The sequence below is a fragment of the Manis pentadactyla genome, chromosome 6 (genome assembly GCF_030020395.1).
Source record: "Manis pentadactyla isolate mManPen7 chromosome 6, mManPen7.hap1, whole genome shotgun sequence".
Taxonomy (NCBI): domain Eukaryota; kingdom Metazoa; phylum Chordata; class Mammalia; order Pholidota; family Manidae; genus Manis; species Manis pentadactyla.
In genome coordinates, this window is record NC_080024.1 from 60,084,137 (window position 1) to 60,107,301 (window position 23,165).

Sequence of the window (23,165 nt, forward strand, 5' to 3'; positions counted from 1 at the left end):
TGCTCTGCTAAGAAAGCCAAGAAAAGGAGCTTGGGCCTGAGCATGCTCTGCTGGTGAATGTGACATTCTATGCCTGGGGGAGGTGGGGGTGGAAAAGATGTCCCAACTCCCAACAAGGGGAGCAAATGAAAAGAGAATTGACTCCCAGCATCCTTCTATAGCCCATCAAAGTTGCCACCAAACTGTGAAAATGTGTGATTTGTGTCTATTCTAATTAAAAGAATGGCTGGTCTGTGTAGATTTGCAGAGCAGGCACATATATGATTTCTAAATCAAATTCAGGTGCAAAAGTTCTCCAGCAGTAAGTCCCATCAAGCCTATGAAAGAGACCCCTCTCTAAAAAGATATTGTAATTTCCTAATTTCCACCCATTCTTGTATTTCTAAACCTATTTCCCGATTTAACCTTCCTTAGCTAGAAAGCGAGTGCCATTCTCCCCTACTATGGCATCTACCCCCACCCCCACTCCCACCCCCACCTGCCGCCGTTGGCCACCTAGGAGGATCTTTTGCTTTTATAGTTAGTAGTTATCTCTTTTAAAACTGTGAGTAAAGATCAACTCTTTAAAATACATTTTCTTATTCTGTTTGGACAGGACTAGGTGAGCAGCTTCAAAACTAGCCCCCGTTATTCCATTAAAATAATTTTTTTTAATCCTGTAAAAAATAATCAAAGTTTGAGGGGTTGGGAAAAGCTTCCTTTATTTTTCTTTAAATTAAAAAAAAAGCAATTTATCAAAGAATATACGACCTCCTAGGAAAATTGTTTGAGATTTTTATGGGAGGTGGGGTTAAGAAGATCAGGTTGAGAGGGTGGTGTTTGAAACAATGCCTGGTGCCTAATTAGGGCACAGTAGGGTTTTTTTTTTAATGAATGGTGATGAAGGGTGGTGATTGGAACTTGCTTGCAATCTTCACTGTGGCTTACATGGAAGAATAAAATCACACAGCCCACTTTGTATATTTAGCTAATAATAAGAAGGTAACTAGCTATACCTATATAGGGAAGAGGAGGGAACAAAGGAAGACACAGACATCTTTAATCACTTGGTAATCTTAGAACAGCAAGCATGTGATTAAGGTGAGAATGTCCATCTTCCTATAATATTCCCTTGCTCCCCAGTCTCAATGTCCCAGGCTTCTGTAGATGAATGAGAAAAAGGAGATAGGGAAGAGTAAACTCAGTCTAGTTAGAAGGCTGAACATGGGTGAGGTGGGAGCAGCCTAGTTTGGGCCAATTTGTTGGCATTTCCCCAAGGACTTTCTTTGATGGTTTTTGTGGTAATGGAAGAGGAGGTGAGGGAGGAGAGGGTGAAGCCTTCATAAAAATCTATAAGGAATTAGTTTCTGGGTAAAGTGGGACTCTAGTCACTGTCCCTCCCTATTTGGCTAGAAAGAGCCAGTCTTTGGAATTCCTGTCCAGAGAGTTCCTATGAGGTAGGGTCTCTGTAGGGCTGCTCCAACCAAGAAGCTAGAGCAGCCTTCAGAAAGGAGGGGAGACCTGAAGGAACCCCAGGAGACATCAGCTACTCAAAATGTAATGAGATATGCTGCCTGTCCAACTTAAGGGCCCCTGTTATGTATTCTGACTTTGACTTTTAAGAGCCCTCTTGCCCAGAGATGGTGTTTCAACATGACCACAAAAGGTGGGGATGGGACTTTGGATGAACTCCCTAAGTTCCTAAGGGTGTAGATGGAGAAAGGAAACCACCACGGCCTGACACTTAGAGATACAGGCTAGGGGTAGAGCCAGAGAAGGCTGAGCAGGGAGTTAGAGGTAGGAGGGAAATCCTGCCACTGTACTCTACCACTGAAAATTAGACATTTCTCCTGCCACTTGCATCCCTACCACCTACAATGGAGTCCACTCACTGGAGCGCTGGCATGGTGTCCTCTGGGGAAAAAGTTGACTCCGGAGGAAAACTCCAATAGTGAGAGATGGAATCCAAAAGAATGGGCCCATGGGCAGGATTTCTGAGGGTGGGGCCAAGGGCAGAAATGGCTCAAGTAGTCCAGTAGTAGAAGAGGAAGTCCTTTGAAAACCAAGAATGGAGATGAGATGGCACCAGAGGTGGGTGTGGCTGAGGCACCGTGGTGCCGCTTGATGCAGGACCTGAACTTCCCCTGACATGGTGATAGGAGAAGAGACTCTGTGTGTTTTGAGAGAAAATCTGATGCAGGGCAACTCACAGCTTAGCCAAGAGAAGCAGCTTGGCCAACAGCTGTGGAGGTCCTTCTGAGAAAAGTCTGTAGGAAGAAGTCATGGAAAACAGGCCTAGGTGGGTGGAACCTAGCTGCAGGGGGTATGCGCACGTGTGTAGGTCATAGCCTGAAGTCATTATTTACATAGCTCTTTTAAAAATATATAAAGAATCTCAAAACATTAGAAGTGGTGACAGAGTTTCAGGGGCTAAGTCCTCCACAAGCACTCAGTGGCATCACTGTGGCCCATATGCTGGGACCTGGGCTCAGCCCATCTTGGAGCACAAGCAGCTGAGAGGGAGTGGGAGTCTCCCAGCCTCCTCTGCTATTGCCCATCACCTTTTGCTTTTCTACCCTACCCCAGATTTCAAGAGATTGAAAAGAGGGTACTTACTCTGGAGCTGTAAAAAAGAGTAATTTCTCTGGTGGGTCTGACCAATAGTTCTCAAACATAAGGGTGCATCTAACTGCCCTGAGGAAGAGCATTTACAAATGCTAACATGAAAGTTTCAGATATTCTGATTCAGTAAGTCTGGTGTGAGACTCAGGAACCTGTGTTAATAAACAGGAGATTTAAATGCAGGCCTTCATTAAGAATCATTGCCCTAAAATAGGGAAAAGAGGGAGGCAAAAGGCTGTGTTGTCAAGAGACAATAGAAAACCAGTGGGGTTGGATCAGAGCCAGTAGTTCAAGTTGGGTAGCACAGCAGGTGACTCCAGGAGGCAGACAGTGGGGCTTGCTCTCTGGAGAGACCTAAGGCCCTCCTTAAGGGTTGGAGATGTTCCTGGATGGATGTGAAGTATCCCCAGTCTGACACATGCCTACTGAGGACGGAGGGGCACTTTCCTTCTGGGTGTGGCCCTCAAGCCTACCTGTAGGCATGTGACAGACGGACATCCAAGGGGCAGGGCCTATGAGGTCCACCACAACAGAAGGAAGAGCTCAGGAACGATGTTCTCCTGGACCTTCCACTTCCTGGGCGGTCTGCCTAGGCCCATCTTCTCTGGAGACTTCAAGGATTGGGTGAGTGAATCATGTCTCTTTCAGCTCTAAAAGTCTAGGCCTGATTGCTGAACAGACAAGGGATACTGATGATAAGAAACACGTATTGAATGCTTGTTATATGCCAAACCACTGTTTTAAGTACTTAACCAATGAGTTAATATATGTAAAGCAATTAGAGCAATGTTTGGTACATACTGTAAGTAAAAATCCTCATAATCCTTGAAGGTTCTCTTATTATCCCTATTTTTCAAATAAGAAAACAAGCCCAAAGAATTTGCCCTACTTGCCTAAGGGCACCCAGTAGGTTAATGGTAAAGATTTGGACCAAGGTGGTTTGAGTCCAGAACCTACTCACCTCTTTGAAACTTCCATGTTTGCAAGGATCATTGTTCCCTTCCCTAAATGGGAGCACTACTCAGCCTATGGGATAGTAACATTAGAAAACCCAGTTAAGAAGGGAACCACAGGAACTGGGGCAGGCGGAGAGGGGGAGCTGAGTGGTAAAGGAATTTTGTCCTCCGCAGACCAAAGAACCATAGAAGCAAGAGAGTCCTCTGACCAATAGTTCTCAAACATAAGGGTGCATCTAACTGCCCTGAGGAAGAGCGTTTACAAATGCTAACATGGAAGTTTCAGATATTCTGATTCAGTAAGTCTGGTGTGAGACTCAGGAACCTGTGTTAATAAACAGGAGATTTAAATGCAGGCCTTCATTAAGAATCATTGCCCTAAAATAGGGAAAAGAGGGAGGCAAAAGGCTGTGTTGTCAAGAGACAATGGAAAACCAGTGGGGTTGGATCAGAGCTAGTTGTTCAAGTTGGGTGTCACAGCTGGTGCAAGAATCGCCCTGTTGGAGCCCACCAAAGGCCTGAAATGCACGCAATCATGAAAGAAGAGTGTGTGGGTAATGTAGAAAAGGTAGAGATGCGCATCTGCGGAGCTCTCAAACCCTCAAAATCAATGGGATTCACCCCAGCTCTCACAGCCACCTGGAAGCGCGGAGAGATTACAGGGACCCAGCCCACGCTCTAGGTGAGCCGGGGCGAGATCTGTCAGCCTGCTGGAGGAAGCGCTGAATGCTGGGATTTTCAAGAGTGCCCATTGTGGGTACCAGGAATCGCAGAAAGAGCAAGTGGCAAGAACAGCAGCCCAGCATGACGGGGCTGGTTGGGACCCTGCGGATTGTGCGCGGCTTGCCCTACCACCGGACAGGACCCTAGTTTCCTGTTCTTGGGAGCCCAGCGCGCGGAAATCGCGCCCCCTCCGGGAAAGCGGAGGAAGTGAGCTGGCATGCCACCCCGTCACTTGCCTTCAGGCTCCTGAGCCTCGGGCACCTCAGCTGCCCAAGCCGGGAAGCGGACCCTGGGGATGGGTGCGGCATCGACTCTTCTCCGAGGCAGAAAACACTTTGCAACCCGAGGTCCAGGACAGGGAGAGCTAGGGGAGGGGTCACATGTCCTCCGCTCCTCTCCCCGCCCCCCACGCCTGCCTGAGCCAGGGGCATCACCCTCACTGCCGCAGCCGACGAGAGGCTTGTCCTACAGCGCCTCCTCCTGGACAAGGTCCCAGACAGCCGTGAAGGGGGACTGTGCCAGTCCCGGAAACGCGAGGACGGGGTTTCCTTGCGCGGGCGGCGGGGGGTCTTCCGTACCAAAGGTTGCGAGCTTGTCCAGCAATGTTCCCCGGCGCAGCCAAGAGTGCAGAGAGGGCCCTGAGGCCGCCTTCCACCACACCCCCGGGCTCAAGGCCCACGAGCCTACATCCCGCATTAATTAGGCTCGCCTGAGCGTAAAATCCCTCCGGTTTGTCCATTTACTTATTTATTTGACTGCTCTGCACTGAGCGGCTGGCCCCAACAGAGCCCTCGAACGTGCTGCGCTGGCGTAACAAGATCCAGGAATGGTCCGGCTGAAAGACTGGCCGTAAGTTTGGCGGTTTGAACAGACGCCAAAAGGAAAAGACTTTTCCCAAAGCAGAAGCACCAGGCTAAAAAAAATCTATACTGTTCCCGAGAATCATATATATATAGATACAAACACACACGCATTAATCTTTTAAGGTGTTAAAATATATATGTATATGTGTGTGTATTTATTTAATATCGTGAAAGAAAATTTGGTTTCCGTTTGGCCACTAGCTCAGATCTGCAGACAATTTCTGAAGCTCGAATTTAAACTGGGGTGGGGTGGTAAATCAAGATGATTGAAACTAACGTAGTCAAGGGCAACATGTTTGACTACTTTTAGACCGAGGCTGGAATAAAAGAAAGAGGAATTGGCGAATCCTAAGGGAGGAATAAAGAGAACTGTTTATATCTTCCTGCTCTGAGTCTATTCGCCCCCTTCCCCCATCCAAGCTTTGCTGGTTGATCCCTGGGCTGGGCTATTTTACTGCACATGCGCTGGGAGCCAGGCGAATGTGCGTGGCAGGCGCTTTGGGCACAGATCTGTGCGGGCGGCGAGCGGAGCGCTGCGCGGCACAGCGCCCTGATTCAGCCGCCTATATGCAGGAAGGCCCAGGCGCCCCATCTTAGGCAGAAAACATACTTTTCTTTTTCAGTAAAACCAGTATTAAAACTTCAGTCGTCCTTTCTGATTTGGCCCTGTTCCGTCAAACCAAGAAAATCGCCATATTGCCAGCGAACATTCTTAAGGTTGTCATTTGGTTCAGCAATTTCACATGGTTTCTCCAGAGGCGTTAATCAAGGCAGAGAAATATCACCCTACGTTTAGAGAACGCAACTTCTCCCTCATTCCGCACCACTATTAAGTCTAAGGGACCAGTTCCTAGAAAGAGGGTATCTATTCACACCAGTTCCAGAAAAGTGTCCCTAAATTGGACTTAAATCGGAATTCCAAGTTCTTGGTGGCTTCTCCTCAGCTTCCGGTGCCCCCGTGTGCCCTGCCCAGCGGCCGCATTGCGGCAAGGCCGTAAATACCTCTAACAGCTGCCTGCCAGCCCAGAGTGAAATACTGTCTTTGTTCAGATTTCCCCCGCTTCCCGATCTTAGAAAACAGAAATCTGGCAAATACATTTATTTGTTGGAGCAACTGACAGGAGAATACGTTTGGTTTTCAGCCCTGGTTCTTGGCCTCATAATAACGAGCTTCGCTCATTTTCCTGGTTCTTGCAGAAAGCAGGACCCCAGCTCACAGCATGAGCGGTAGACACCAAGGCCCAGATATGCCACCGGCTCCCTGAACTATAAAAAGATAGAGGTTCAGGAAAGCGATGCTGGGAGTTACTCTCCCTGGCTTGTGAGCTTTTAGGGTCCAAGTGTTTCTTATTTCGTTTGATTTTTTAAAAATTGGGTCAACAGGAATAATGGGGACTTTTCCAGCAGTTGGGCAAAAGTGTTACCTAGCCTCGTGGACTTAGTGGCCTGACTGCAGATGTGATTTGCACATCATTCCCTGAAATGCAACTGACCAAAAAGCTCTTAATGCTTTAGTTCCAGAAAGCTCTTAATGCTACTAGGGGACTTACAAGGAGCCCTTCAGTCCTCCATATGTATGCCATGACATCACTCCCTGCTGCATATCGGACCGACAGCCTACCCAGGTTCCTAGTCACTTGGGCACGCTCAACCACCCAGCCCAGGGAAAGGCGACTGAAGCTCGGATCACTAGGATCTAGCAGTCATGACACAGCTCCTCCCCACCTCCCCAAGCTGGTCGCAGCCCATGGGGTTCCTTAGGCTGTGAAAGTTCAGGCTTGGAGGGGTGGGGTATACAAGCCCCTGACCTGGGGCCTGTTTTTCAATAGGTAGTGCTTTTTACCAATATGAAAGAATGATCTCCGCAGCCAATGTACAGTAGTAGAGAAATAGTTACAAAATACAGTCATTCCAAATTTTTAAATCCCTGCTTCCTATTTGTGGATGATCATAGTTATCCACGACAATTCGGCAGACATCAACTAGCCACAAATCACAGTCCTCCATTTTGAAAGGAGTGTGGTCCATCTGTAATTACTAAAAACGCCTTTCTACAAATATGTCATTTATAATTTAAAAATGCTTTTATGGCCAACATGGCTACACTGGAATATTTGGGGGAACATCACTAGGATTTGCCACTGAGTGCTTTGGAGACCATTATTCCACTATGCGCAAGTCTACTCCATGCGCAATGCGGCATATTGTCCAAAGGTTTTAAGATTTCACAACGTGTCCATGAGGGAATAGGCAATAGGATTTGAGAATTAGATCAAGTGCAGTTCAAAATCGGTGGGAGAAAATGGCATTTTTTTTTCTGCAAAGGATTTTCTTTTGACTCATAGATAACATTTCCGTTCAGTAATTTTGAAGCAAAGGGGGAAATGTTGCCATATAATATATACTGGAAGGCACAAAACACAACAGTACATTTAAAGAACAAAATACTATTTTCCTACTCTGGCAAATCAGACACACGCGATGTTTGAATTTAGACATGCTTTGCATTTCTGAAATGTCTTTTGGTTTTTTCCACAAGACCTGCACCAGATTTTCTGATACTATTACCTCCCAAAATATGCATCTATTTGGTGGCATAAAATAATCCAAATTCACCTGAAAGGTTATTAGATATGGGAGGAACCTTTCTTGAATTGTTACAAAAATTCTTTAAGAACTAGAGAAACAGCTAGAAATACTTAAAATTCCATTTCATACACAAGGCCCAATAAACCATAAACCCTAGAAATTATCACCATTCACCAAAGCCTAGATTAACAAACCAAGCACATCCTAGGTACAGAGAACGCACCCCCACCCCCACACCCAACCCAAGCCCCAACCCTCAAAAAACACCTGTTAGCTTCCCGGGCGCTTCTGACCACAGACAAATCGCAAAACACTGCTCCATATACAACAGAGTGCCTTTTGTGATCGCCAGCAAAGCTGAGACGTCCAGGAACCTTCTATATTCTCTGACCAGGGTGGGCATTGAGAGGCTGTAGACCCAGGCAGTGGGGTCTTGTCTACTGCTATCCACTTATTGGAATCTCAAAAGGAAATGGGGTTTTCCTTAGACTTTGGAGCTCAGTCGGACCCCACCCGGGGCCCCAGGGGGCTCCCGTTCCGCCATGGAGTGCCTAGGGAGCAGAGGGCGCAGACAGCCACCCCAAGTTCCGGGGAAGCGCAGGGTTCCCCCAGCTGTGCAAGGAGGTGGGCTCCTCAAGCTCCTCGTGGGCAGTGCTGGGGCGCGGGGAGGGGCCGCTCTTACCCGGTAGCTGCCGAGCTGGAGGCGGCGGTCGGCCGGGGAGGCTGCTGTAATCCATTAGGCGCTGCCGGGCTGCGCGCACTCTGGGTGGTAGGGACCCTCTCATGTTGGAAAGCCGCGTCTGAACCGCGCGGCCACGGTCACCCGGAGCAGGCCGGGCAGCTCCTGGCGGGCGGCGCCGGCGCAGCGGGGGCCTCCTCGCCCGGGGCTCCTTCCGGGCTCTCCCGCCCACCGGGCTGCCCACCGGCTCGGGAGGCAGCAGCAGCGCGGCTGGAGCGCAGCGGCGCTGGGTCCAAGGTGGGCGCCGGGCGGGAGCCGAGGCCGCTGCGGACCCCGCAATTCCGCAGCCGGCGACTGGAGCCCACCTCTGCAGAGACAAAGGTTAGAAAAAGAGGGGGTGAGGCTCCGGGAAGGCAGAATGCGGGGGAAAATTCGCCTGGGAAATCAGGAAAAAGGCCGTGAAGGCGAGCGGCGCCTGCACATGACCAGCCGCAGCCAATGACGACCGCAAATAGGTCATAAAAAGGTCTATTACCAAGTTGTAAATTTTCTTCAAACAAAAAGGAATTTGCTGCAATTCCTTGCGGATTTTGCACACACAGCTTGCAAGCGCCATGTTTTTTCCTCTCTTTATCTCCTCTCCCCTCTTCTCTCCCACCCTCCTCCTCCTCTTCCTTCCTCTGCTCCCCTCTCCTCTGTTCTCTCTGCCTCTCTTGCCTCCCTGGTCCAGATTCGTTCTCACCTTTTATAGGAAGTATTTCTTTCTCTCTCAACATCTCTCCCTCCCTCTCTTCCTCCCTTCCTTCCTTGTTTGGCTAGAAACCTCTGTTGAATTGGGCGCTGTGTTACAGGGAAAATGAGTGCCCTGGCGCTTGGGGAGGTGATCCCAGCAGTCACCCCCCTCCATCTCTTGCCTTCTGCGGTTCAGCCGGATTCTCCTCTCCTCCCCTTACAAAAAGGCTTGCTCTGGAATGGCAGCCAAGCACTTTCGTTTCTGCCCCTCTCATATCTGGGCAAGCGAGCCCCAGTGATCGTGCAGAAAACCTGGGCTCTGCAGGCCAAGAATTGCACCCCCAAACATAAATTGGGGCCCTTCCTTTCTTGGGGTTTCCATAGTAGGAGAGTCACCTACCAGCTCAACGGCTGGAAATGGTTGTAGGTGCTTGTCAATTTCTCCAAAATAACAGTTTGTTCCCAATGCCTGGCCTTTGTCTTGGAAGAAATATTCTCCTGAACAGTCCTGGGTTGGACGAGAAACAGTTTCTCTGGATCCCCTCTGAAACCCCTTGCTTTAAGTCTCTCCTAAGTGCAATTCTCATTTCTGTGGAATTTTAGTTCCTCCTCCTCCCTAACCTCCAAAATGTTTGTCTGTTGAGAAGCCTGCTCAGTTCACTATTAAAGAGGAGAGGGGTTCCATTTGTTCAGGAAAAGAGTGACTGCCTTGTGTCAGCCTTGAAAAAAAAATAGTCCTTTCCTTCAAAGGCAGGAGTAACATTCCCTTTGCACTTCTGATAGGAACTGCTCCAGGGAACCCACACTGAAAGTAAATGTCCTTGGCTGGCCCCAGCATTCTTCTCATCATTAATGTACGGGCATGACCATCAGGCTTCAGAACCTGCCTAAAAGAGATACCCCCTCTCCCCATCCTTTCAAGGACATTGTCTTTGGATTTCTAGTACTATGTGTATAAATATTTGCATTGGATGTCTATGTGTAAGATCTGTGCTATTAATATGTTCACACTGAGTAAGTGCCTATGTACATTTAGACTTAAGCAGGTAGCTCATAGCACCTTCTGTAGTAGGTCACTTGTATCCCTTGAAAAAGTTCTGATGACCTTGGATGTTTTTGATTAAAGCATTTCTGTTGCCATCTGTCAGCAAAAGTAATATTCATTCTAGAAAAAAACAGTGGGCTCTGGAGGGAACCATAGGGGCAGTCAGCATCCATTAAAATGTTCTTTCTTTTCCCCTGTCCACCCCCAGATGCCTGAGGATTCAGCAAACAACAGGGAAGCAGAGGATACAAGCTTGGATGTGAAATAGCAACACCTTCTGCAATGAAGAAAATAAAACAGTATTTTTAGTTAAACAAATAAAGTGAAGTAATTTGGGCCCTCCCAAGCTGAAACACTTTACCCTGCTCTACATATGTGGAATTGAACAGACATTGCCCAATTCTAAAATTTTCAGAGAAGTAATCTCAATTGTCAATTTTCCTCTCTCCCTCCACCCAAATAAAACTGAAACTTTATGACTCTCCTTTTGAGCTTGGGGAAGGAGGGCTGGGAAAAGACTTTTCACTTCAGAAAAGACAGCCATATTTGTACTTTCTCCCCTGTGCAGAGAGGTAAGTGATGTGCTGAGTTTTGTGGAATCTCACAAAATGGCAGTCCCCAAACTGACTTTTCTCTAAGAAAGACCCACACCTTCTTTGTGTGTTTCTGGTCCTTGCAGACAGAGAACCTAAATCACTTCTAAGGCTTGGTTCTCTTCATTCAAAGTTAACATTGGAGGGTCCTGTTTTTCTCTAAACGATTTACAGACTTAAGCTGACTCTCTTGGCAGTCTAACACAGAAAAGCGTTGCCTCGGTTGGCAGAGGGTACTCTGAAGGTTTATGCAAATTTCTGCAGCAAAAAAGCTCACTTGCTTGCTGCCGCAACCCTCAGATGTTTACAGATTTGAGCCAACAAGGGGGCATTTTCTCTGCTCATACCTGAATCTGCATGAAACACCATGATGGGCGGGGGTTCTAACCACTGTAAGAAAGATGGTGAGTGTGTGTATGTGATCAGTAATTCCTCAAGCTCTTTATCTGAAGACAAATCTATGCTTTTCCCAGATACAAAATGAAACCTATATGCCCAAATATTACCAACACTTTCTCACACATATAATCTATGCATATGTACAAATACATCAAATATATGCCCCCCCAAATCCCAAATTTGTATATGTACAGATACTCTCAAATACAGCAGTTACTGTAGGTCTTTTTCTGAGCTACAATTTAACATTGCTTGAGGGGGGAAGTGGCCAGAAGGTACACTTCCAGAGCAGCACAGAAGGCAAAAGAATTAAGGACATTTTGACCTCCCCTTCTTTCTTTGATTTCCGTAGCCCATCCATGTATCAGTTCCCCTACATGATAGAGTTTTGCCCAAATCAGTAGCTCTAAAAGTGGTATTTGGGGAGCATTCTGGAGTGGGAGACAGTGAAGGACAGAGGAGTCCCAAATAAATGGAGGGCAGCTGGAGTTTGGCCAGCATGTCTCTGGCCAGCTGACTCCCACCCCTCAACCAGGTTGTTCCTTAACCATACTTTCAGGCACTTGGCATTTTTGCTCTATTCCAGACAACAGCAGTCACAGGCAGCACACAGAGTAAAACATTTTCAAATCCAGCATGCATTATCTGCAGTGCCTCTTCTAGTGCAAATGTTTCTTAAGCTTTGGGCCAGCAGTTACTTAAACTTATCTTTTCTGACTCAGGTCAGTGAAATGCCACAGTCACAGCCTCTTCCCTGGATAGAAAGCCAGGTGGTGCCTTACCTCAGGCCCAAGCAGCACCAACATTTCTCTGGTTCTTCAAGCAGCAGGCAAATCACTCACCAATGCCTGCAGGGGTGATCTGGGCCTAAAACTATAAAATCACATTTTCTTAACCTGTGCAATAAAACCTAATCTACTACCTCTTTAAAAATAAACACATCTAGAAAGCAGAGAGCTCTTCCATGTCTACCTGAGGAAAATGCTTTCCCCTTTTCATGAAGAAATGTTAGTTTACTTGAATTTTTCTTCTCCCCTCTCCCTCTCCCGCCACTCTTCCCTCCTAAAATGGCAGCTGCAGCAGCAGCCTGGAATGGGAAATGGATATCTTGTTAATAACAGATCCCAAACCCAGTCATCAGCATGGACTCAGCAGAATAAGCTGCAGTGTATCCTGGACTTTGTGTTGGCTCCCACTGGGCCTACTAGAGTCCTTTGTAAAGTTCAAAGCTTTCACAATGTCTTAGCAAGGTTATCTAGAGCAAGCAGCAGCTAGGATAGCCTATCCAGCCCTCTCTGGAATGAAAAAGAGCCCCGTCCCCACATTAATTACTTTTTTAGTGAGGGTGCATGTTACCCCCACGCTCCCCCCCTTTTTTAAAAAAAATCAAATAGAAGCTTTAACAGGACACTGACTTCATGCGAACCCAGGCAATTGTTCTTGACTCAGGAAAATGGTTATTTGCGGCGCTCAAAGACACTAGCTCTAGAAAAAAAATTCATTTATTTATTAAGGAGCTAGCTATGTTCTGGAGCGGTTGTTTACACTCAGATTTTTCTGCATGGTCTCGGGATTTGTTTCAAATAGGTGAGGCCATCCAGGAGAACAGCAAAGGACGTACCAACCGACATATGAGACGCGTAAGCAAGTTGGTTCAAGATGGACGTGCAAACAGAGCAAAGGGAATACAAATAAATATGGCATCTAGTCAAAAAAAACAGAATCACAGTGGAGGCCACAGAATAGAGACCTAGAGATTTCAGGAGATATCAAGCGCGTTTCAAAATGAAAGCAAGTTGAGAAACGAGAGGCATTCCATAAGGCGACTGGCCAGAGTGAAAAGTTAATGAATGAAAATGTTATAATAGGCTTTTCAAGTATTCATTCATTCTAAATGATTAACTTGCCATAATTTGTGTAGACTATAGAAAAATTATTAAATGTCAACTTTGACATTTTCCTGAAATTTTTGTCACTGGCCCAACATTTTCCCCAAGTTTAAAGAAGCTGTAGAGCCAGGACTACACATTACACCCTTCAGCTAACATGTGCTTTTTGAATATTTGGCCCAGACTTTTCCCAGAGATGTTACATTTACAAAATACTCAAAGAAACCTTTAAGGAGTAAACAAAAGGCACCCGAACCATTCATTATAAAAGCAGAACGAAAAAAACATAAATAATACATTTTAATCAAATATAAAGTAAATATTCTGCAGGCATAATTTTTTAAAAAATTAATAGACTTCTTTTAATTTACTCACCATAAAGATTTGAAATGTTCAAGTGCACTTGTTTAATAAAGCATTTTATATTCAATTATTTAGTGCTAATTATTAGGAAGTTTATGTTGTTGAGGCAAATCACCAGCTCAGACGTTAAAAACTATAATTATAAAAATATTACTACAAGATCAGTATCAAATTACCCTTACATTAGACAGCTCAAGGGCTGCTTCTACGCAATACTAGAAACTTTTTTTTAATACCCAAATCCCTCTCAAAGCGCAGAAACTCAAGAGCAGTGACATGAAGGTAGCTTGAAATACAGGCAAGGTCCTTTCCAACAAAGAAAATGAATGGTGTCCACCAGCATACGTTGATCATTAGTTTTAATAGTCTGTGGTAAAATTTTAAAGGTAGAAGTTAATTTGTGGGGCCTTCAGCTCTGTCTTCCTCCAACTCTTGGGCTTCCTTTTTGGTTTCCCCATCCTTTGCTTCCTGCCGGGAAACCGGGAATTTTTCTTTGTTGTTCTCCTTTTTCCATTTCATTCTCCTGTTCTGAAACCAGATTTTTACCTGTCTCTCTGTCAGGGCTAGGGCGTGAGAAACTTCGATTCTTCTCTTCCTGGTCAGATAAGGGTTAAAGAGGAATTCCTTTTCCAATTCTAGGGTTTGGAAACGACTGTAGGTTTGTCTTCCTCTTCGTCTACCAGGAGCTGCTGATTAAAACAAACAAAAAGGAGAGAACGTGGAAAATCAACGTTTTAAAATGGTGCCTCTGCAAATTGCTGGAGGTTTCTGAAACAGGTTTAAGGAGTGAAATACACACAACTCTCTTAGCTCTGACAGATATAGAATGTTCAGGCAAGAGGGGCAGAGAGAAGGTCTTTACAGTTTATTCTGTCCCCATCATCTTTACATGGTTTCTACTTTAAGGGGAAAAAAGAAGCCTGTATTGCTTTATGAATAAGAGCCACTGTGGCTACGCGAGCAGAAAAGGGAGAGGGAGAGGAAAGGGAGTTTTAAAGCTACAACGTGAGACGAAAGCAGATTTCTTCCCCTCTACCCGCCTAAAAAAAGAATATATATTGCATCCCAACCTTGTGGTCTCATCCAGGGAAACATTTGAGAAGGAGACGAGTTCTGATTTAAGTGGTCTGGGTCCTCGCCAATATTACCACTGGACGATTTACAGTCAGGATATTGTACCAGCTCGGCCTCTTGCTGGGTCGTAAAAATCGGCTGTCTCTGTAAGTTATCGTATCCGTAAAACTTCGCTGGCTCCCCCTGACAGGCAATCCCGCCGCAGGGGGGAGGCGGCGGCGGAGGCGTAGGATGCCGAGAAGGCGGGGGGACGGCCTGGTAGGCTGCGGCCGGGATGCCCCCTCCGTGGTGGAAGTAGTCCTGGCCGGGGCCCGGGACGCCCCCGCCGCCGCAACCGGGCCGGGCGGGTGGTGGCGACGGATGCGGGTGCGCGTGCGCCTGCGGGAGCGCGTGCGGGAAGCCGGCTGCGCTGTTGCCATAGAGCTGCAGGGCGGCGGCTGCTGCGGCGGCTGCAGCGGCGGCGTGGCGGCCGCCGACCTCCGGCGTGAAGTGACAGTCGTAGTAAGTGGGATTGATGGTCTCGCCCGCCGCGGCGGCCGCCGCAGCCGCCGCCTTGTACTTGGAGTACAGCGGGTTCACGAAGTACGAGCTCATCGGGGCGGCCCCGGGAGGGCAGGCGGCCGGAGCAGGCGGGGAGCGCGCCTCGGCGCGGCCGCACTGCCGCAGGGGCCTCTGGGCCGGCCGCTCGCGCCCCTGGGGCCGCCCGCCCGAACGCGCGTTGCCTCTGAGGCCCGGCAGCCGTGGGCGCTCTGCTACTGGGCGCTTATGCCAGGATTTCAGGACCGCCGCCTCGGCTTCGCGCCGCCTCCCTCGCGAGTCGCGGGGCCTCACCCAGCCCCCGCGCTCGCCGTCCGCCCGGCCTCTCCCGGCGCGCGCCTGCTGGGCAATATGATCGCCGACGCACGGGGTGACCTGCCCCGCTGCCTCCACTGTTTCCTCTCAGGCACCAGGCCGTTCGGAGCACACTGTAGCAAGAAAAAAAGTGCGCCCGGCCCACGGGGACACTCTGGCTTCAGTTTACAAACCCCCGCTCTAAAGGGAAAAGAAAAAAACACCCCTCACTCGCCACCACCTCTCACCTCACCCCCCCCTCCCGGCCCCCTCCCAACGCTCTCGCCGCCTCCGCCGAGGCTGTTGCCCCGGTGCGCCCCGGCGAGGCATTTTCGCACCACGCCACTTCGCGGAGAGGGAGCGAGATGGGGGCGAGATAACCGCGCGGAGGGATCTGCGCGGAGGCGATGCCGCTTCTCCCGTCGGGACGCCTCACTCTGTCCGGGAGATGCCTCCGCCGGCCTTAAAGGGGGCCTATAAAGCCGCACCGCCGGGGCTCTCCGTGCCCCGCGGGGGCTGAGGGTATGCGGGCAAGCGGCCGGCGTTGCGGAGGCGCCGCAGAAACTTACACTTGGGGGGAGGCAGGAAGGCCATTCCCAGCAGGCTGTGGAGCAATTGACTCCCTACCTTTGCTCCCGAACAGCCCCTCAGAAGTTGGCCAAGGCTTTTGCACCTCTCGGACATCCAGGTGCCGCCTAGGGAACGTGGGAAAGCAGTGTAGACAGACCGGATTGTACATCTGGGTTAGGTCAATCTGAGTGGTTTGATTAAAGGCCACAAGTGCGACCCCAAAACCTGGCATTATCAAAGCAAATCTAAGCCCTTCTTTTCCAGACAAGCGGGCCTTGTGGAAATGAGATGTACATTTACCCTTGACGCATTGCACGCCTGGTTGAGGCTCCCAGGTTAATTGATATTTAATGGAAATCATGCCCATGAATATAGTTTCCATCATTTCACCCTTGATAGACGTCAGCACCAGGCGCAGGGGGGAGGCTGAAGAATGTGGTTGGAGCGAGGAAGGTATTACCATTGCTGAGGGAGTAAATAGAAAAGTGGACAGAAATGTTCCAAGGCGGGGAGGAGGACTCACGGGGGTGGGTGGTATTTCCTCGAGCAGGACGCGCGGCTCCCAGGTCTCAGACCCGGCGCGGAGCGGACTAGGGCAGGAGGTAGCCCCGGGCGAAGCACGGGGGGCGATGCCCTCGAGTCCCCCACGGAGCCTCACTGCGCTCAGATCCCGCCGGTTCCAGGCAGCTGCTGGCGGCGCCCTTCTGCTAACGAGTTTAGTTCATCCGCGAAGCCTGTGAAATTACTGCCGATAGCGGGCTTTGGGTTGAGATGAAAAAGTCACTAATTTTTCCAAAAGGAAAGAGAAGGCTCATGATAATTTGTGAGCGATTGGGAAGAGAAGCGTCTCGAGTCTTGTGGGCAAATCCAGTGTGAATCGGCAAAATATTCCTGATTGAGAAGCTCGCTCTGAAGTCGCCTGGCATGACAACAACCGCCTTCTCTTTTCATTACCCCCGCCAATCTCGTTTTTTCCCTTTCTAGTCCGTTTTAATATCCAATAAATGTAATAGGTCTCTGTTGAGTGCATTTCCCCTCGCCTCCTCGACCTTTTTCCTGAGCTGTTTGGGTGCCTGAGCCCCTTTCCCTTGGGAATAATTCAGTGAGGGCGCCAGGCTCACCGGCCTTGGAAGCCGACCTCTGAAACGCCCAGAGCCCACCGTGGACACTCCCGCTAAAGTTAAAACACACCACGCCGGCTTTTCAGCTAAATACAAATGTCTAAAAACCCCAGACAGTCTTCCCAAAGGCACACTAGGCGTGTGATTTCAACTACTCCTTACTCCTTGTCGGTTGGCCCAGCCTGTAAGTGCGATCCTTCCAGTCAGTCCGGGTGGACTGAGTATCATACTTTGCAAATGGAGAAAATAAGGTCGAGATGAAAAGGCACAAGATAATAATGTCTAACACTCTCCCAATTGTTTCTACAGGGAATGGCTGAAAATGTTTAAGGTAAAGGGATTGCTAATGAGTCTCCAGATGAAAAAAGCCTGCTTTCTTTAAAATTTAAAATCATAGGGAAAGCAGTAGACTTGTGTTGTAGGTGTGGTGGAGGGTAGACTTTTTTGTTCTTGTTTTCCGCGGGTTATCGCCAGGTAGAACTTTCCTTAAATCCCAATTTGAACGAACCGATTCTGACAGTTTATGATTTGTACTTCAATGTTGCAAACACCCAACTAAAAGAGTATTATTTTCAATAAAGCCTTGGGACTAACTATATAACTGCTTCTTTTTATTTCACTGTGGTATGTGTGAGTGTGCATATTTAAACCCTCGATAAATTAGTGGGTTTGGTAATGCAGTGGGGAAAAAGAAGAGCCAGCTCAGATCTCAACAATACAAGGCACCTTCTAGAACTGTGTGATTCCTGGAGGGCACAAAAGAAACACAAACACTACAAAATTCATTTCTACACATTCTGGCCCAATTAAGAAAACATTACAACACATTTCTTTTGGCACAAAACACGTAGTACTTCTTTTCTCCCCCAAGTGTTCAGTTTATAATCTGAATGGAAAAGATCTATGCTTTTACACGTTTTTGTTTTGGTAGAATGCATTACCTCAACCATAACACTTTATAGTTTCAGCTGTGCCATACTCCAAATTTTATGAAATCCTGACCAAGTCAAGATTTTATACCTAACAAATACGGCTGCAGATTTTAACAGTACATATTGTTTCTTTTTGGTGAAATGTACCCTAATTTGGGATTAAAAATAAAATCGTAAATATTTTAATCAAAATTTTCCTCCTCCGCAACTCCAGGTTTACGAGATCGCAAAGTGGAGCAACGGCGCTCTCTAGTGGCCACCTCGAGCCCACCGAGCTTAACTTTCTTTTTTAGACTCAAACCAATTCCAGTTTTGTTTAGTTTAACAGAGACTTGGATACGCTGACACTAATAACGCTTCATTCCTTTGATTGTCAACAAGTCAAGTGCAGCAAACAGGGACTCCTGAATGCCAGAGATATTTGTGCTCCCAAGAGTTTCCAGTAGTGTCGTTTTCAAAAGCTTCCAGCCCTTCTTTTGCCAGACACAATAGTCCCCATTTTGTAATTGCCCGCAATTACAGGAGGGGCTAGGTTTAACAAAAATCACAACTTTCTAAATTTCAGCTGCAACGTGGCTTTTTTCCAGAGGAGGCAGGCACTTCAAAAGCTAAAAGATTACAGATTTAATTATTTTCTTTCAAAGCCGCTACTCTTTAAGTATTAAATCATGAATATTTGCTATTTTAACTTTGTAATGTTAATACTTCAGTCTCCCACTGGCCAAGTAAGGGGGTTGGGGCCGGTGGAAGGGACAGAAGCCAAATTAAAAGCTTTTGCTGGATCTCTGGGTTGCTGTCTCAAAAGGCCCTGTTGGGTTATGCTCATTGGAACACGGATGCACAATAAATGAGATTTTAAATTAATATCGTCACAGAATGAAATATTTTGACTAAGTAGCCTACTTGTTTTCTTTTTTAAACAAAGACTTTAATCAGCTTAGATGTTTCCTGTGAGTTTAATTTTTTTCTCATTTTCAAAAATGCTTTTTTCCAATTCAGTGCAGAGACAGTATTTTCTATAAGCAAAAAGATATAATTGCCAACAACGTTTTTGCTGTAAAATTTGGAGCGAAGGGCCAGATATTTTCATGAAGGGGCACTTCAGTAACTTTATCTTTTCCTCATGGGATTAGGAGACCCTCGGCCTGAGTAAATGACCCAAGATCGCTAACTCTCCCACCCCCAAATAGTACAGGCCAGTATTTTTTTTTAAAGAATGATCTAGATCGTGGCCATAGTCAAATACTATAAAGAGCCACCAACCAGAGCTAATTCTAATACTCTTCCCACCTTAAAAATCAGAAATACATCATTTCCTTCCTACTCCACTTCCTATTTCTTAGTTCTAGGTGCGCTCACACCTCTCTGGGGGCTCCCAAGCCCCTGACTTCTTAGTCCAATGCAGTCCTGTTTATATTTTATTGTCCAGATTTTAAGACCCAATTTTGTCTGCATTTTTCCTTTCCTCCCACAAACACAAACATCAAAATGAGACGGTTTCAAAGAGAAGCGCCGGGCCTGTCGTAAACTCATTACTTCCAGACGTCTCGACGGCTCAATGGCTTTATGACACCTTGGCTCTTCCTGTTTTCAAAGAACCTTAGGTATCGGGCTGGCCGCAGGGGTGAGGGTACGCAGCACCTTCTGCCGGATCTGGGCCTTGGCTTTCCCTCCCAGGCCCCCTGTTTTTCCTTCAAGTCCCCTCTTTCAACAGGATCCCCCAAGTCTTGGCTACTGCCCTCCCCCCACCCCCCTTCCGCCCGGGCCAGGCAGCCAGACGCCGTAGTCTCTCTGGCCGGCAAAGGCTGTGCTGGGCCCAGAACCTTCACTTACAATGACCTTCATTTTAGCCTCTGAATGCAGCCCTCAGAGGGCCACGCTGGGGCTAAACATGCACAGAAACTGGGTGGGGGTTAGAAGACTTGGGGTGGGGTAGCTGCGGAGGGGAGCCTTGACCATTTTGATCTGCTGAGATCACTTTGGGGCTCCTATAGGGAGGAGCAAAAGCTCACCGTCAAACCAGCTCAGCCCTCCCAGAACCAGCCAGCCCCTCAGAGTTGTTGGAGTTACTCCAGAGTGCAGAGGTGGCCTTTCCCTTGTTTTGGAGAGAGGTGGTGGTGGTAGGGATAGGGAGTAGATGGCTGGGATTCCTTAGGCAGACGGAGTCGTGGGGTGCCATGTGCCAAAGCACCAAGGACAGGGTGCATGTCTTCTGGGGCCCCTCAGCCTCGCTGAACACTGCTACTTGGCTGACAGTGGGCCTAGGGCACAGTTTGCCGAGGTGCTAGAAGCAGGCTGGAAGCGGGACTGGGCTGCCAAGGGCATACGAGGGGCTGTGCTGTGGGCTCGGACTGGGCACACCAAGGGACACTCAGAAGTATATCAGAGACCCCTCAGGTGAAAGCGCCCGTATATTTATCAGTGTCGCCCTCTCAGGGTTGGGATAGAAGTCCCCTGAGGGGATATTTTGCAGAGACAGAGAAAGCAAGCACACAACATTCAGGGCCAGCATCTGGTCTCCATTTGATCAGGTCAGCATTTATTGGTAGGAAGCGATAACATTTACAACTGGGTCCTCAGGCAGGAACCTGGAGGGCCTACACCCACAGCTGCCCATTCCAGCTGAGCCCTTCTGGGAAGAGAGAGGCTCCTCCGGTGCACTAGAATAAACCCACGACCCAACAGAGGGCCCTGGGCTCCCCTCTCGGCCTCATTTCAGGTCTCAGTCAAAGGTCAGCAGGCTCCCTGAGGATAGGGGCTTTCATAACCAGTGGGCAACCTGGCTGGGCCTCAAGCTGGGCAGGCCTCTGCACTATCTTGCCTCTGCCTTCATTCCCAAAAGTGGGGCGCCCTTGGCCCCTGCTTGAGCAGCACCAGGGGCTAAACTACAGCACTTCTCAGACACAGAGGGAACATTTACACAGGAGAGGACTCCTGGAGCCAGCGTGCACTCACAAAATATAGCATTTCCTAAGGAACCAACAGGAAAGGAAAAGGAGGAAGCGGGAGAGGGCAAAATCCCAAAGCCACTTGGGCTCTCCAACACATAAGCAGGCAAATACAGAGTCCCCAAATACCTCACAGAGACCAACCACACCGTCACTTCTACCTAAAAAGGAAAAGAAATGTCCCAGTTGCTGGAGAGTTTCTGGAAATCAAGCACCCACAAAGAAAAGTCCCCACTGCCTTCGCAAAAGCAGCACAGTTCCGCCAGCGCCCCGCTGGGTCAGTCTCCTTTGGGGCATTTCTCCTTGCTCATCTTTTTCATTTTCATCCTGCGATTCTGGAACCAGATTTTGACCTGTCTCTCTGTTAGGTTCAGAATCCTTGCCACCTCGTAGCGCCGGTCTCGGGTGAGGTACATGTTGAAGAGGAATTCCTTCTCCAGCTCTAGCGTTTGGTATTTGGTGTAGGGACAGCGCTTTTTCCGGGTGGAGCGAGCATGGATCCAGTTTGCTGCAGGGTTGTCTATGAAGGGGGGTGTCGAAGAAAAGGATCGAGAGGCGGAGGGGAGGTAGGGAGAGAAGACAGGGTTGGGGAGAGAGGTCGTTAAATTAATTTCACCACGGATGGGCGCTTCTCGCAACTTCGGGGGTGGGGGGGAATTATCATAAAAAGCCTTAATGCCCTCGCTCTGTTTACCGTACAAACCGCGCGCCCAGGGTAGATCGTTATGGGAAGCTTTTTTATGGTTGCGTGTTGCTCGCCTAGCCTAGGGTAGGCGTCTAGACGTTTTTATAGGTTAGTAAAACTATCAGTTTTGCACATTCGAGCCTTACGGGTTTCAGCAATAAATCAGGGGGCAATTTCTTTTGCACTTACTTGGGTCAAGTTGCTGCGGCTGCGGCTGCGGCTGCTGCTTCTCCTCCTCCTTCAGCGGGCAACTCGGGCTTGGGTGGTCGCTGCAAGCCGAGGGCTCCGATGAGCCGCTTGCCCCGGACCCAGACCCGATCCCTGCCCCGGGCCCGGTTCCCCCAGCCGCCGCTGCCGCCTTGTCCCGTAGAAACGGGCTGCACGAGAACTCGGGGCCGCCGCTCCCCTGGGACTCCCGGGCCGCGGAGCACTCAGTCCGTTTGGAGGAGGAAGACGAGGAAGTGGAGGAGGAGGTGGAGGCGGCGGCGGCGGGGGTCGGGGCCGCTCCGGATTCAGGCTTAATCCCGTAGTGGTGCCCGTTGTGTGGGCCGCTGGGACCGGAGCTGGGACCAGGGCCCGGGCCACTGCCGCCGCCGCCGCTGCCGCCGCCACCCGCGCCGCCTGGGAAGCCGGGCAGCGGCTCCATCCAGGAGCGCATGTAGCGGCCAGGCTCGGAGGCGGCGGCGGCCAGGGGCGGCGGGGGCACGTACGGGTGGTAGAGGCCGCTCATCGCTGCCGCCGCCGGGGGCTGAGCGGGCACCGCGGACCACGAGGCGGAGAACACGGCCGATTTGGGGGCAAAACTACACGAGGCAAACTCGGCGGCGGCGGCCGGGCTGTCGGCCACACCTGCGGGCCTGCCCTGTGCGCCTGGCCCCGGCGGTCCGAAGCGCGCGGCGAACACCTCGTCGCCCTCATGGCCTATGAGCGAGTCCACGTAGTAGTTGCTGAGGGTGCCACTGGAGGACATTTTGAGGCGCCGTGCGCTCCCACCCAAGGTTACACTGCCCGCCGCGGAGCAGCTCCCCGCCGGCGCCGGAGCCGCCGACTAGTTCGCAGACTGCAGCCTCCACCATTGGTCGCGCTGCCCACGTGATCATATTTACCAATACCGGGAGTAAATCAGTCCGCTAAACTGGGGGCTGCTGTGATTAAAAAAAAAAAAATCATCAACATAAGCGCCACAATTAGAGCCCGCGGGGCCCGGCCCGTGCGCTGAGCTCGACTCGGCCTGGCTCGGCCAGCCCGGCGGCGGCTGGGACCACTCGTCCGACAGCGGCCAGAGGAGGCGCTGGGGACTATTTGTTCGCCTCTTCTTGCTGTTCTGGGTTTTGCAGCCTGGGCACTGGCGCTGCCTCCCCAGAGCCTGGAATCCAAGCTACAGCCTTGCCTCGTAGGCCCACCAAGCGCTTGGCCAGAGCCGGTAACAGTCGGGGACAGGCTGGGCCGGTGCCTTCAGATCCGGCCCCCTGGCGCTCGAGGGGGGTTTTTCCCCCTGTGCCGCTCTCCCGACCCAAACCCAACCCCTCCCTACACATAACCACACACACTCTCTCACAGCTTGTCGTGTTG

General features: G+C 49.4%; 2 protein-coding genes across 3 annotated transcripts; both read right to left on the bottom strand.

Moving 5' to 3' along the window:
* Window positions 1–12,668: 12,668 nt before the first annotated feature.
* On the bottom strand, window positions 12,669–15,578 carry HOXD8 (homeobox D8). Of its 2 annotated transcripts, none has more exons than XM_036879478.2 (2): window positions 14,503–15,578; window positions 12,669–14,118 (listed from the first exon to the last, which is right to left on the bottom strand). In XM_036879478.2, exons 1-2 carry the CDS (start codon window positions 15,098–15,100, stop codon window positions 13,826–13,828), a joined length of 891 nt encoding a protein of 296 aa, XP_036735373.2. In that variant the 5' UTR covers window positions 15,101–15,578; the 3' UTR covers window positions 12,669–13,825. The 2 variants fall into 2 exon arrangements, with proteins under 2 accessions (XP_036735373.2, XP_036735372.2); XM_036879477.2 differs by having other exon boundaries at window positions 12,669–14,121; window positions 14,503–15,571.
* Window positions 15,579–20,478: 4,900 nt separating this feature from the next.
* Window positions 20,479–22,976, bottom strand: HOXD9 (homeobox D9). Its single transcript, XM_036879471.2, has 2 exons — window positions 21,783–22,976; window positions 20,479–21,428 (listed from the first exon to the last, which is right to left on the bottom strand). The coding sequence occupies exons 1-2, from the start codon at window positions 22,561–22,563 to the stop codon at window positions 21,187–21,189; spliced, it is 1,023 nt and encodes a 340-aa protein (XP_036735366.1). The 5' UTR covers window positions 22,564–22,976; the 3' UTR covers window positions 20,479–21,186.
* Between the last annotated feature and the right edge of the window lie 189 nt (window positions 22,977–23,165).